The sequence below is a fragment of the Pyrgilauda ruficollis genome, unplaced genomic scaffold (assembly GCF_017590135.1).
Source record: "Pyrgilauda ruficollis isolate IOZ18807 unplaced genomic scaffold, ASM1759013v1 scaffold93, whole genome shotgun sequence".
Taxonomy (NCBI): Eukaryota; Metazoa; Chordata; class Aves; order Passeriformes; family Passeridae; genus Pyrgilauda; species Pyrgilauda ruficollis.
Genome location: NW_024531377.1, coordinates 1,564,337 through 1,580,198, shown reverse-complemented (window position 1 = coordinate 1,580,198; position 15,862 = coordinate 1,564,337). Strand labels below are relative to the sequence as shown.

General features: G+C 36.5%; 1 protein-coding gene across 10 annotated transcripts in view; it reads right to left on the bottom strand.

The window, feature by feature from the left end:
• The window catches only part of NRXN1 (neurexin 1), a 669,617-nt gene that overhangs the window by 402,120 nt on the left and 251,635 nt on the right, over positions 1-15,862 (bottom strand). For all 10 annotated transcript variants that reach the window (XM_041489370.1, XM_041489359.1, XM_041489362.1 and 7 more), the window contains one exon: positions 2,374-2,812. In XM_041489370.1, the coding sequence (XP_041345304.1) occupies positions 2,374-2,812 (439 nt within the window). The remainder of the gene's footprint in view (positions 1-2,373; positions 2,813-15,862) is intronic.

The window sequence follows — 15,862 nt, the reverse complement described above, 5'->3', positions numbered from 1 at the left end:
AGTGCAATGGGGCAAAATGCCAGCAGGCTTCCATGGATGGATAAGGAGCTGCTGAGCAAACTCAGAGCAAAAAAAAAAAAAAAAAAAAAAAAAAAAAAAAGAGCTTTCAGAAGGTAGAAACGAGGACAGGTGGCTTTGGTGGAATATAGTAAAATTGTCAGGGTGATGGGGATAATGTTAGGGATGCCAGGGCCCAGTCAGAATTGAGTGTGCCCCCCCACTCCTTTTTACTATTTCTACTTCCCTCTATATCACATTTATTGTTACATAAAATATGTGTTTTTCATTTTGGTGCACAGTCTCATTTTCACCTTAATTCAGGCATGGTTATCTCTCTAATAATTTTAATAACCAGATCTTACCACCATTAAGACAAACAAAAGCATTGCCAGTGTTATTGGTACTTCTCCTACCATAAATTATTATTGTATGTTCTAGAATAACAGAAAAAATTTGATTCTATTTCAGATTGCAGTTAAAATTCAATTTGCCAATCCTTAAGCCTGCAAATTTTTATTCAGTGTTCATGGTAATAGTTCAATGTCTCAGAGTTAATAGGTATTATGATTAGTTTTCAACAGTGCCAGGGGAGTTGCATAAATTTCACCTATCTTGGTCATAGGCAAATCATCAGACAGATTAATTTGATTATTTATAATTCTACTTAAAAAATAGTAAGCAATCCTGATTCACCATGCCAGTTTTGCTTCCTGAAATTGCTCTTAATTCTTGCTGATGTCCATTAACAGTTTTAAAGAATTAAAGTTTGCCCTAAACTCTCTTAATGGCACCCGTGAGTCAAATGTTTTGTGAAGCAATGAAAGGGCAGAACTTATCTTCAAATGTAAACAATTGCTGTGCATTTATTTCATTCCTTTATAGATGTGTTGGCTTTGGATGTAAGAATAAACTTTGCTTTCAGCAGTCCCACAGGCATGATTATTACAGGATTTACTGCCTCATATGAATCACTGAAACAGCACTTAAGAAGAAAGTCTGAAATGAAAACTGTAGTATAAATAATATAACTGCTGGATATTCAATTCCAGTTGAGGATTTTGAGAAGTTGTGTTTTATTGTTCAATTGGGCTTGTTTTTTTTTTTTTTTTGTTTGTTTGTTTTTTGGTTTTTTTTGTTTGGTTGGGTTTTGTTTGTTCTTGTCTGGTAGGTTTATTTAACCTTGAGAAATTTAAATTAGCAACTGACCTAATAAGAAAATCAAGGTCTGTACCATTAGAACTGCACTGCCCAGGAATCAAATAATTATTTTTCATAATCATAATGCAGGTGGATTTCAGCATGGATTTGACCAAAAATCTTCAATTTAAACCAGCACCTAAGATTTGCTTTATCTGAAATATGATTTGTGTGTAGTAAGACCTTAAATCATAAGATAATAACTTTTTTGGGGGTTAAGTTTCATAAAGAAATTATAAATGCAAGCTATGGAAAGGTAGTCACCAGAAGGAAGAAAGTGGGGGGAAGTCGCACAAAATCCAAAGGAAGTGTAGTTAAGTCTGTCAACACCCAATTTTAGAGCCTACATAAACTTCAGGCTGAATATTGATATTAATCAGAAAATCTTCAGGTCTGAATTACAGACTCATTACATTCCCTGCCCCCTTCCTCCCCAAATCATGGTATGAAGTACAGTAAAGTCACTGTAGAGGAGAGCTGTCCTTAAATTGATGTATATTTGTTATTTGCTTACGACAAGTTATATACTCCAGATGAGATGAGCTGATACACATTGATACATAATTTCACTGGATAAATGCACTTTAAGCCATATTACATTTCAGTAGCATGAGGAAGAGTTCATGAATTCTTTATTTTTACCACTTCTCAGTGAGATCACTTTTTGACTAAACTACTCCAGAATATGAATCAAACTGATAGAATGAGGCAAGTCAATTATTTCCATTTCTGCTGACATGTGTTGCTTGTAATTTATTAGCATATCATTTAAGTACACTGAGATCTGCTGACATGATTGGAATATCTGTGTTGTTTCTGTGGGGCAGCTACTCCCCGTGTTGGAGATTATCAGTAATTGCTTTTTTGCTTTATTTCAACTCTTCAAACTTGCTACTTCAGCTATTTGATGTAAGCAAGCACAGAGAGAGATTACTGTTGTTTTTCAAGCACACAACACACTTACTTGCAAGATTAAGTACTTGATTATCCAATAATGTAAATATAATATATTTTACTCAGCAAATTATTGTACTCTGGCACCTGAAAGTAATGACTTATAATTTCCTTATTTTTCAGATGATGCCCATCTCTAATTGTGGCAGCATCAATATGTCCCCAGTATTCTTCCAGATACAGCAGAAAAAGCTATTCTGAATGCAGACAAAAAGAACTTACCTGACCGCCCATCCCGCTGAAAATCCACATGGTACCATTCACCATCATTCACCTTCTTCTGCAAGGCTTTTATTTTTATAGTACCTGATCCCATGTCTAATAGTAGGTAGAGGTGGCCATCAAGCATCTCAATAGCAAAAAAATCAACCTTCACCATCTGTGGATGTTTGGCATCTTTTTGGTGCCTTGGTTTCCCATGACTGAAAAGAATCAGGCCATTTGGCTCAGTTGTGCGAAAGTCAAATGATATTGAGCCTGTTTTCTTGGCATTCCACTTTGGCAGAGAGATGAAAGACTCTGGTGTTTCAAATGTGATTGGATCTAAGGTTGCAACATTCTCACATTTAAATGCTACAACCCCATGAATCTTCATTTTAGGATCCCCTTGCTTGGCAAGTCGAGACAGCTCCAACCTGACATCGTTATTTTTATATACAACCTGCAAAAAAAGCAGAGAAACCTGAGCATTCTGACCAAACAGATGCAATCTTGAACAGGCACATTATTTAGAGGATAATGGTGATGATATATGAATATGATAATTTGCATACAAACAAGATGAAATAACTATTTTCATTGACTAATTATTTAATAATTGTTTTCATTAAACCAAACAAAGTTGCTCTAAAAATATCCCTGGAGTTAATTCCAACAATCTGAAAGAATCTACACATAATTTATACTATGAGTTGCAAATTAGCTTGTGTGGCCCTGATTACTTAAATGCCTTTTTGCACAGCCATTCTGCTATTATAAAGAAGCGTTAGATTTCTTCTTCTACTAAACCCTTTGTCACTGTCTTAACACTTCTGTTCATGTACAGAAAATATAACCAAGGTCAGACACTTCATAATTTAACATCTTTTCAGTTTGTCCTTGGGGCTGAGGAGTAGTAACATTCATGGAATTCATGAGGCTATATAAGATAGGCAAACCAATATCATAACAGATCAAAACCAGGAAAACCTTTGAGCCTGTTCAATTTGATGAAAAAAAAAAACCCAACTTACATATTTTTCCTGACTGAAGATTTTTCTGATAAAAATGAAAGACAATATTAGTTTTAAATCCAATTGACGTCTGCAGCAAATATTCTTGCTTCAAATCACATTTTAGCTTGGTCCAAGAAGCCTGTCACGATGCAACCACTTCCCAGGGTTTTAATGTTTATTAGTGTTTTCTCAAATTGCTGCTCTTTGAGTCTTCCATAATACAAGAGCTGCTGAAATGAGCTCCCCAATACCAAAGGCGCACACAAGTGTTTTGTCAATACTTTTAATTGTGCAATAAATTACACACCCAAGCTAAAATACCACTGAAGTGCTGCATACAAAACCATAGCGACAGAAGCTAAAACTTTCTTCTCTGTTTCTAAGGTTAAGCCCTACATTAAAAAGCAATTTGGAGAAAAAGCAACAGCTCAGCAAAACCAAGCACTTTGTGCTGAGGCTTCTTCGTCTACAGATCTGCACCATTCAGGGCTGGATCACATCTGGCCCTGATCCAGTGTTCCAACCATGCAGTGTAGTTTGGAGCTGTTCAGGGAACCCATCACTGGTACTTTACATCCCTGTTGGGGGTTAGAAAATGCTTACTAAATACTTAGGATAGAGCTTCTGGATTAATTTCCTCTGAGATCCAGTTTGAACACCCGTGAAGCCCACTCAGTAAGGGAAAGCACAGCAGATGAACTGCAGAGCTGTGCTACTGTTGGAAATAAAAGCATTAGCACTTACACAATCTAAGATGACATACCCCACCACAAGAGAATGTTGCTATTGAAAAATGATGTTTAAAGATAAAAGAAAAGGAAGTGATTGATAGAGTGACATTTTTCAGTAAGAATTGTGTTCATTCCAATTATATCATTATCCACAATGCAAATTTCATCATAAGACTTGTCAGAATTATTCTACTACAATAAAATGTATCCTAAAAGTTAATAAATAAGCCTATTTCTTCATTTTATTTCAGAATTGAATACAGGTAATGCTGTTCCCATGAGAGCTGTTTCTCCAAAGACAACAGATCAACCTCACTGTGGATTGCTGACAGCAGAAATGCTACTCTGCTACAGTGACAGAGATGATGTGTTCTTCAACTGAAGACATCAGAAGTGAATAGCATTGGGCTAAACTGTAATATTAGATAGTAACGTTCCACATTTCCATTTATCAAATACATCTACTACCCCTGAGATTTCACAGACTGTGTAAAGGAGTTTAGAACAATATTGGAGAATAAGAACATGCAAGCAACCCCCTATGGGGTGGCTTTCTCTCTTTAGGATGAGGAGGAAGAAGCCGGGAGCCTGGGAGGTTCCTTAGAGATACCTGGTCTCATGAAGCATCGACCACTTTCTGTGGCAAGGGGGATTTTGGATACCTCATGCTTCATTTGAAGATGTTACAGGGGCAACCTTTCTGGATTAGACCAAAATGAACTCAACATTGCCAGAGGATGCAATAAATAAAAAAGGGACAAATGGTCTCTTATTAGAGCTAAATCTGCTTGGTGACAATAAAAGTAAATACAGCAACAAAGAACATGAGAAGATCTTAAATTGGCTGCTGAACAAGAGCAGGTTCCAGGACAAGGTGAATAAATGCACAAAGAGAATTTATTGTTTATGGACAAATCAAACTGTCCAACCTTAATGAAACTGATTAACTGAATGTTAAATCGGCAGTTGATAGATATGTTAAAAAACTCAGCAGACTAAAGGAAAGCTTGGTTTTCCTTGAAGTCTAAAACAGCTTACTATGATTTGAAGTCATTTGCCAACTCAAAAATAATAATTTCTAATAAATATGGTTTAAGAACATAATGGACAAAGTGAAATGGTTTTCTCAATAACTTGTCACCAGCTCTTTAATTAACTTAATATATAATGTATGAGGGAAATATTGTTAGAACAATTTAGTAACAGTGACAAATATTGTCAATTTTATGCCACCAATATTAAAACATTCTTGGACTCCCTAAATGTTTTAAATGACAATTTTGTGCTTCCATATTCCACAATAAACTTTGTAGCTACTGAGAAGCAAATGACTGTTTTATTACATACTTTGTGGGGAAACTTGAATAAAGCCAATATCTATGTTTTAGAGTGCATATGTTCTAAGTTTTAGAATGTGCTTATGTTCATTTACTCTTTCTAAATGGAAAATTTTGAACTGAATTATCATGGATAATTAGTAATAAAAGAGGAATATATGAACCATAACTGAAAAGACCTGTAAACTATTAACTGAACACAGCTTGCATTTGGGAGTCTGTTTCCTGGTGTTATGCTGAGATTCTTACCCCTCTCCCTTATCCATGAAAATTATACTCAGCCATCAGTGAAGCACAGCAAAAGGAGAAAAGCAGTACCTTCACAGAAATTAGTCATCATTAAATTTTGGGAAAACCACTGAACAGTAAGGAATAATTCTGAGGCTAATATCTGCTTTATAACTCATGAAGGTACACGCTTCAGAAACAACAGCCTCTAGGGTACAAATAACTTACTGATTTATCCATTGATTTTGCCTTTTAATTTTTTTTTCTTGCTTCTGGGTACATAAGGACAAACATACTTTTAATAGGTCTTAGATTATCTGCTATTTCAATCTGAGGCACACAGCACACGACGTTAACTCAGAACATTCTCCCTCCTTTAGAGGCAAGGATCCACAATTAGTCAAGTCAAGGGAATTTGCAAAGGAGAAATATTGGAGTCACAACCCCCTTCACTCCCACACAACCCACCAGTCACTATGCTGGCATCCACTGGGCTGGCCCTGGATTTTAGCTTGCTCTTGCACTCACTTTCATACCTGAGCAACAATCTAAGATTCCTGCACGTGAAACCGCCAGCCCTCAGGGAATTGTATCATGCCATTAAGAGCACCTTGAATTTGTCTTGTGTTCACTCTGTTCTTTACTGCTAATATCAAGTAAGTTTCAAGATGTCAGTCTTTAAAATATATAATTACCTCATTCTTGGAAACTGCAAAAGGTCACCTAAACTGCTGAGAAAAACAGAGCAGTTAGCAATGCCCCATATAATTTGCAACCAAGCTATCCAAAGTGAGGAATAAATTTATGTTCTAAGAGAGACAGGACAACATTTTGCAATCAAGATACAGGATTCCTTTGCTACCATCTAGGCCACATGCTGGGTAACTTGCAATATCACAGAGCTGGACTTATTTGTTAAGACACAGCCTTAAGACAGCAATTATTACCTAAGCTCAGCACTCTCTTTAATGTGGTCATCTAGGAGCACAACCTAAATTAATTCATGCTTCCTAAAGATATATCATGTACAGGTTTTTTTGCAAGCTGGAGCACTATGCAATGAACTCCAGAAGAGTAAAGAGGTATAAATCTATGAATGACCCTGAGAAAAGATGAAGGAAAAAGAAGGAATTTGTACAAGGAATATATCTTAAATCTGTAACTGTTCAATTAGCAAATGTATAAGTTAAAAATTTTTTAAAAATTAAAAAAGTAGAACTCTATCAGTTCTTTCTACTGACCCTATCCCATGAGATTTAGAATGATGAAATTTGTGAAAGAATCCAGATTACAACACTTTTTTCAATTCAAAGTGCAGCCCTTCCCACATCAAATATTATGAAGAAAAGGGATTATTACAAAATAATGCCTTACATATTTCAGAATACTGACCACCTCTGCCAGCAATAGCTTTTCAATCTTTGTGATTTAAAATCCTTCAAATTATTATGAAGCATTTATTTCAAATTAATTTACATTCTTAAAACTAAAGATGATCCTCAAGAAGCTGATCACATCACCTGATTTGCAGCATCTAGGTTTCCTTTAGAACCAGAGGGGGAACCCAGGATTTCAGAGCACCTACCATTATGACCTTGCTCCAAAGACCTTGTCTATTTACTTAACTGGGAGATGAAGCAAAATACTTTTCTAAATGCAATTTGAATAAATGGATGAATCCCATATCAAAACCTGTTACAAATTGGATAATGTATATTTTTGTTACCATAAAGCAGTACTTTCGTATTTTCATATTTCTGTGAAACCTGGATCACCTGGTGCATGTAATGGCAGTTAATTCTCCAAAATGGAAATTAATGTCACCCAAAATGGCTCAGGTAGGTGCTTCCAATGTACAGGTTTCCCCTGAAAAGTGGTGTCAGCAGGAGGGAATTTGGTGGTGTCAGAAACTGTAACACGGGGATTTACAATAAGGGAAACCTGAGGCAATGTTTTCAGCTTGCTTTACTGGCCACTAGAATTTCCATGCTCACTGAGGACTGCACACAGCTTCACATTCCCCAGAAATGCAACTGCAAAACTGACCACTAACAGTTATAATGTATTTTTTTAGCACTTGCTGTATGATTTTGAACTAATCTGGGAACATCAGCTTCTCACAGGAGGCTTGTCATTTTGTTAATATGCCTCCATGCATTTTCAAGATACAAAATGAAAATATCAAGGAACACAAACTACAGACTATTTACACAAAACTTAAGGAGCCCAAGTTCAAATGTTTGCACTGGGGTGCATTTTTGAACACAATGTGAAAGCACACAACATTAATGACAACAGCTATTAAAGCCTCTACATCACAGACCAACTTTGTTTTCTAAACACAGAGAAGAAATTAAGGAGCATATTGAATGCTCCAAAGGTATAACTTATTCTTCCTGAAGTGAAATGGTTTTTGTTCTCCTGATTGTGCAAATGTGGTGGCAATGGTGCATTTAGAAAAGGGGTCATTGAGCAGCAAAATAAAACCCATGTATTTCTAGAGCCTTACTAAGTGGGTGGTAAGCCTAAGGGCAACAGGATAGGGCTACATGGTATGGATACATAAACACCTGGACAAAACAATAGCATGTGCATTTTGTTGCATTATTTTAGATCAATTAATATGGTCTAGAGAAACTGCCCTGGAAGATTCAGCTCAAAAACCTTTTGACTTAATTGATCTAATAAACAAAAAAATCACAAAAAAAACCCCAAAAAACAAAAAAAAAAAAAAAAAAAAAAAAAAACCAAAAAAAAAAAAACAAAAACAAAAAAACAACCCAGAAAAGCACTACAGTGCAAGAAATTCCTTGGAGTATATATCTGGGAGTTTCACATTCTGCTGTTTCTTCTTCCTGTGTAGTCTGAGCATCCAAAACCACGGAGTGCAAACAGATCATACTTTTGCAAGGCAAACATTCATACAGTATGATTATGTGCTTTGTTCTGCTTTTGGTTGCACTGTTTATAGTTTTATATATAACAAGCAGATTTTTTAAATCTGACATTCTCTCCACAGACTACTTTGGCCTAAGGTAGAAAGAAGAAAACCATTGTAATGACTCGTGTTAGGAGGTCAGGAACAGTAATCCAGGGATTTGGGTTTAACCTGCACCTAAATGCCTCACAGAGAACTTAATTTCTCCTTGCTTCTCTATAAATTGGATACATAATCTTCTCACAGGACAGCAACTCACCTGAAGACTGAAGCTGATGTTATCAGCACAAAATCTAGTGAAGCTTCATCCAAAATCAGGCACATTTACACACACATTTCCTACAGGGTCTTTTTAAGGAAAACAGGTATGATATAGTTCTCACTTTCTAGTCTGCAACTACAGAGTCTAGAGCTCAATTATCATTCAGACAAAAAACCATCAAAGTGCACCCATTCTGTTCAAAAGCTGCACAAAATAAAAGCTGAACTTGAGCAATCCACATCTCAGGGTGAACACAAAAGCATAGCATCCTATGCCCTGGATGCTTGCCCTAATACACTTGGCAAATGTTTTAATGCCACACTACATGGCTAACTAAAGACAACAAATTTGTGATGTTCGTTGTTTATGTAACTAAGCAACCTGGACGTTTTCTGCACTCCCCTTCCTTAAAATAACAGAATATATTGCACATCAGGCACTTGGAAAACTTCTGCTTACACAAAGCAGGCATACTTAATGTTCACAAACTTATACTCTTTAAACTGCTAATTATCTTACCCCTGTAAATTCTAGGAAGGAAAATGGGCACCAAAAAAAAAGGCTAAAATTACTATAACCATAGGGAATTTCACTATGACTTCAATAGCACACCTGTACTTCTACTGTAGATTGAAAATCATCACTCTCCTACCCTCAAATAATGATGTAAAAAGATGCTTGCCCTAATACACTTGGCAAATGTTTTAATGCCACACTACATGGCTAAGTAAAGACAACAAATTTGTGATGTTTGTTTATGTAACTAAGCAACCTGGACGTTTTCTGCACTCCCCTTCCTTAAAATAACAGAATATATTGCACATCAGGCACTTGGAAAACTTCTGCTTACACAAAGCAGGCATACTTAATGTTCACAAACTTATACTCTTTAAACTGCTAATTATCTTACCCCTGTAAATTCTAGGAAGGAAAATGGGCACCAAAAAAAAGGCTAAAATTACTATAACCATAGGGAATTTCACTGACTTCAACAGCACACCTGTACTTCTACTGTAGATTGAAAATCATCACTCTCCTACCCTCAAATAATGATGTAAAAAGAATGGGGAGGGGAAAAAAAAACACCAAACCAAACCAGGAAAACATAAACCCAAAAGAACTCCCACAACTCGGTACAAAGCAGGTATATTAATTACTCTAAAGCAACAAAAAAGGTGTTAATGGATATATACACCTGTAGAAACAAAACCAATACTGACAGAAACGAAGTTATAGGTATACTGTGAGAGTGAATTTAGATTCCCTGTGCAGTATGGGCAGTCACCTCAGTTCAGTGCATGTCTCCTATTTGCAGAATTAATACAGTCACAACAGCTCATCTTCCAGGCCAACTAGTCTTTTCTGCTGGAGTTTTGAATGTGGATCCCAGAGCTGCTTGTTTCTTTTCTCGCCTCCTTTGACCTCCTGAATAGAGACGTTTTAAGGGGATGCCAGAAAATGCCTTTTTATGTTCTGAGTTACTGGAATATTGTTTAACATGATATATTGGCAGAACTTAGAAAAAAAGAAAATCAACAATTTTTTTTCTAATAACATTGATAATGGGATTGTTATGTTTTTCACCCTGCTGTGGACACAAGTCTTTTGAAGATCTTTTTTCCCCTCTTCAATAGACTATTTTGCTATTCTTTGTATGTCCTGCTGTCTGCTGCCAGACTGCTAAATGTTTCTGACTGTGGTTGCTATGCTTTCTGTTTATAAGAAATGAGTTCAAGTTTCCTTTCCTTTTTTTTTTTTGGCTTCCCATGGCAAGGACCCATAGACATTTCTTGGCAACAGCTAAGTTGCAGAGTTTAGAGACAAGTTGGTTCCACAAAAGCTCCATTGGCTCTTTAGTAAAGATAAAGCCTTTGCCAAGTCATAAGCCATGAAATAAAAACAAGAAAAGCAGGAACCACCAAAAGGAAAACAAAATGTATTATTTAAGGCAAAAGCAGCTTTGCATTAATATACTGTATGAAGTCTAACAAATTATATGCTACCTCCAATGACAGTTTGGGAAAAGGAAAGGGCTACAGGAGACTCAGTTGTCATGATGGATTTCAGTTTTTTCCTCTTCTTTCACAGTGCAGTAAGAGTTAACAAAGACTAATTCTGCAGCAAAGTCAGAAATGTGCTGTTTTTCTTCTTTCTCCATTAACCATTCTTACTCAAGATCAAGTAAAAGAACTCTTTAAGGACTACAAGAAAGAGGGGCTGTAAAGCAGAACACCATCATTACCATTTGTAGGGTTCAAGGATTATTTCTTTAACATAATGTTCATTATATGCTAGAAATTACCTATCTTTAGCACTTAAAGCTTTAAATTCAAGGTCATAAAATACAGAAGCAAATAAATGAAAAACAAAAAGATCATCTATATGCAAAAATTAATGTTCTAAGGAAGAGCTCAACTCAAAGTGCATTTGAAGGCAACATGACAGATGTACATAAAATCTGAGTTACCTTTCATTAGGGCAGGAGTAACTTTAGTTAAAAATGGAAGTTGTCACAAAAAGAGAAAAATAATGAACCTTAAATTAAAATCTAAAATGAGCTCAACACAATCCAAGTATGGGAGGTCAGGGATCTGAACATGAACAAACTTGTTAAAAAATGCAGATACCAACACACCTAACCCTGAACACCTGAAATATTTGAACAAATATTTTTTCCATATTACACATGATTGAAGACATAGGAAAATAACTGTAGGCTTCAAATGAAATCCAGAATGTCAATTCTATATATACTTTAGTGAAATGAGGGGGGGTTTATTCCACCCCTCACTGGATTTCCTTCCTTTTTCCTCTCCTCCATGTTTTTTAGTAGCTGCCAACTTATGAGTCTTAATTTTGTTGTTTCTCCAGAGTAATAAACACCCAGCTGGCTTTTTCTTCCTCTTCTCTCTCACCTGTATAGGTTACTCCAGCTGAATAGCTGGCTCTTGGCGTTTTTAGCTGCTCTCAGGTTTGGACTCGTCCCCTTTTCCCAATTCCTGGTTTCAAAGACCTTTCTGTTCTACTGAGGGGAAAATGGCCCTCTTTTATGATCTTTTGGCCAGCCTCCATTTAGAAACCTCACTCCCTCTCAGCTGTGTTGGCTGACTATTGGCTGAGTGAAGCTGGCTACCAGTTGACAAGCTGTAGAAACTTTGCTTCTCCCATTTTGAGAGCCAGCACAGTTCTTCCCCCTTAGCTTAACAGCTCTGTGATTTTGTGTGATATTAATTTAGCAATAATTTATGCAGTTGTCAGCTAAATTCTGCTCTACCAAGATAGGCTAAGTAGTTAAAAAAAAAGAAAATCAAATTCCCATCCAAATTAACTATACTGGGCACCTTCCTGGAAGACATCCAGGAAAATCCTTCCCTACCTTCACCTGCAATTTCTTTTGAATCCTTACAATCCTTTAACATATTATTTTAGCTTTCCAGTACTGCAACATGAGCAACTCATCACATCAGTGTTTTGCAGCCACCTTTGCCTTTTCAGACACCTATGACAAGTGGAAGATAAGTTTTCTGTGGCACTTCTGCATTCAAGGTTATTACTGTAATTGCAAGACACAGGCATCAAACCACCACATGTTATTCAGAGGCAGCTTTTCCCTCCCCAGTGCTCCAAGACAGAAAGGTACAGCTGGAGGCTGCTGCCACTGCTTTCCTTTGCACTCTGTTCTGTGCCCATGTTCCTTTTCTGAACAGCCTATATTTTCTGAAGTGGCAAGTGAAGAAGCAGCTCTCATGCAGAGTAACAAGAGGAAAAGCAGGGCTCTTCCAACATCAAAAAACCTGACCTGTATAGCCCCAATGTGTGTGGCTAAAAGCATTTAGAGATTTTCAAGAAAATAATTAAGAAATGGCATATTTCTAAGGCATTGCTTTTCTATTTAAAGCCATCTCTAACCAAGTCTACCTGTGGGTCAGCTTCAGTTAATAAATTTTATTGAGGTTATTGTTGTCCTCCAAAATAGGCTGGTTGAACTAATTAAAGTTAATTACCACTGTGCTGATAAGGAAGAGGGATGTGTTATTTGATTTTCAAGACATGCCATCTCATTGCAGTGTGAGAATGCAAGAGAGCACAGTTAAGTGTGGTGTTTAAAGGGTCTGATTCCCTTGATGACCTCCAAGCCTGAGACTCTGGGGCCAGCTTAATGTTAAAGGAGTTGCAGACAATACAATTTACCTTTGGTTTAGTACTAAGTGAGAGGTCCCTGGCCTCAAGCCAAATAAATTCCTTCTGAGAGAAAATCAGAAAAAACCCCATGTAATACTTCAGCAGTATTCATCTAAGAACATTCCAGCTTTCTGTACAAAAGCAGCTTTCCATAAAAAAGGAACTGCCAACAAGTACCTTTATACAAGTTATTGCAAGTTGTTGCAATTTAACACATTTTTAAGCTTTTAAAAGTATATTTTGCAAAATATTTTTGATTATGTAAATATGTCTGTCAAAATAAACACTCCTCACAGCGTTCTGGGCTTTTTAAAGAGCTGTGAAGAGAACTAAGTCTTAGTAAAGGGTAGATGGTGCAATTAAGCATTTATCACTTCCCTATGTCTTTGGATACATCAATTGAGTGTCTCAGCAATGTTCTGTCATTTGTTTTCATCATTTTTTGATTTTTTTTTCCATTTCAAATAAACACTTCAACTTGAAGCTACTTTAAATATAAAACATATTTCCAAATGTTCTCAAATATCCTTCAGAAAAGTGGGAGGAAAATAGGTTTTTCCTTGGACAAAGTGTCAGGCAAAAATTATTTTCTGTTTTCCCTAAAATACTTTCTTGGGACTCCACTGGCATATACTGAATTATACATATAAATATAAAAAAAATAAAGGATATACCTGAAACCTAAATAAAGAATTAAGGTAGCCACATCTATGGTAGTAACAACTGCTTGTATTTATCTCAGTACAACTCCACTTCACAGCAAAATACAAGATTATGCAAAGAGTTGCAGCATTCATTTTCTCTGGAAAAGTTTGACAAAATTACTTTCAAGACTCTGCTCTCTCTAGTGGGGCTGAAGTGACTTGTACTGTTTAATAATTGTGAGAAAGCCTCCTATTTAAAGGCTAGATCAGGATTATTTAGCAAGCAGTTGATGCCATCTAATAAAAACTTCAGTTCAGGAGTAGATAAGAGATAAGAACGCAAAACGCAGAGCAGTCATGGTTACTGTACCCACAAAGAAAAAAGCATTTACCTTTCAACAGAAAATAAGCAAGCAGTCTCATTCTGACTGAAAAACAGATTTGAATGCAATATTTAGTAAGCATGAATAAAAATTATGTGAAAAAACACTTACATAAGGTATTAAACCCAATATAGACCAGGATATGAGACTAAATCCTGCTGTGTGATGTCAGCAGAAACAGGGAGGGCTCACTCTGTCTGCCTGGGCTGGAGTCAAACCCAGGGCATCAAGGAGCCTTTGGAAGCGTTTGGCTTTCACAAAGACAAAAAATACCAAGAGGATAACAGGAGGCAGGTTGCTCTCAGAAATTGTAATGTTAATAATTTGGTCTTGTGAAACCTGGCCCCTAGTTGAGTATGGCAATACACTTTGAAAGTACAAGTTAAGTAACTCAAATTCCTAGCAGCCTTTGATATTAATAATCTGACTCAACAGATACAGCAGTCTCAAGGCATGATTTTTGCTGTAATTCACATTATTTCTAAATCTGTCTCATGGAAATGACAAACTTGACAAGTCTTATGCTTTCTAACAACTTCCTCTGAGCCTGTACAAAAAGGAAGGTTAGCATACTGATTAATGTGATTTATTTTGACTTGGAGTATTTGCTCTTATCCATTACTTACATAAGTTTGGCGTTTACTTCATAGCTGAATTGGAAATTGCAAAACAGTACCTTTTTCATCTCTAGTATTGGCACCATGAATCGTATCAAATGTTACTACCCCTAAACTTGGACCAATTTCCAAAACATCTTAATCTACCATATATTTTTCATTTATATCTCAATATAAATTTTACATAAAAAAAAAAAAAAATAAAACCCCAAACCTTGCAGAACAAACAGAATCAAATGATCTAATTCCTGTCTTGTTCAGAATTATCACAGAATATGGGGAGTTGGAAGGGGTCATTCAGGATCATCAAGTCCAGCTCCTGGCCTTGCACAGAACAACCCAAGGGTCACATTGTTGACCAAATGCTTCTTCAACTCTGTCAGGCTTGGAGCTGTGACCACTGCCCTGGGGAGCCTGTTCCAGTGCCCAGCCACCCTCTGGGTGAAAAACTTTTTCCTGGTATCCAACCTAAACCTTCCCTGACTCAGTTTCATGCCATTTTCTCATGCTTGATTGCATTTGTGAGTGCCCCTAAAAGCAGAGTCTCATCTGAAAAAGCACAGAACAAATCTGCCAATTCCTGACAGATTTGACAGACGTTTCTCCGACAGAAACAAGTATCATAATAGCAGTGGTACATAAGTATATCTTGTGAGCAAAGGTTGGAAGGGCCTGGAAGCTGACATCTAGGTGCTCATGCTTGTCGATTTTACCAGCCAATTCTGGACTCTGATGATGCATTACAGTATTATGTTATCACAGAACTTCATGACCATATCTTTTAATATAATAGATCATTAAACCTCTGTTGCTAATATAATTTATCCCTAGTTAATGTGCAAGAAATCACAGGAACACAGCCCACTTACATTCTATGGTTTTGTATTAAATGACCTTAAAAAGATTAGCATTTCCAGTAAGGAAAAGAAAACCTTGACTAAAGAATTGGAGAATATGGGCAACAAACTTCTAAACAAACCATCTCAAACAAGGCTTACAATGTCCAGGAAAATGACATTTTGAGAACTCCTGTTCTATGATACTGGAGGAAAAGCACTCATCAAAATCTTCCTGCCAGGTTCCAGATACTTCTGTCAGTTTATTGGCTGGCTCTTGAAATCCAGTTTGCGTTTTGCAATCTTTTAAATTTGCTTTATCTCACACAGAGCAAAATA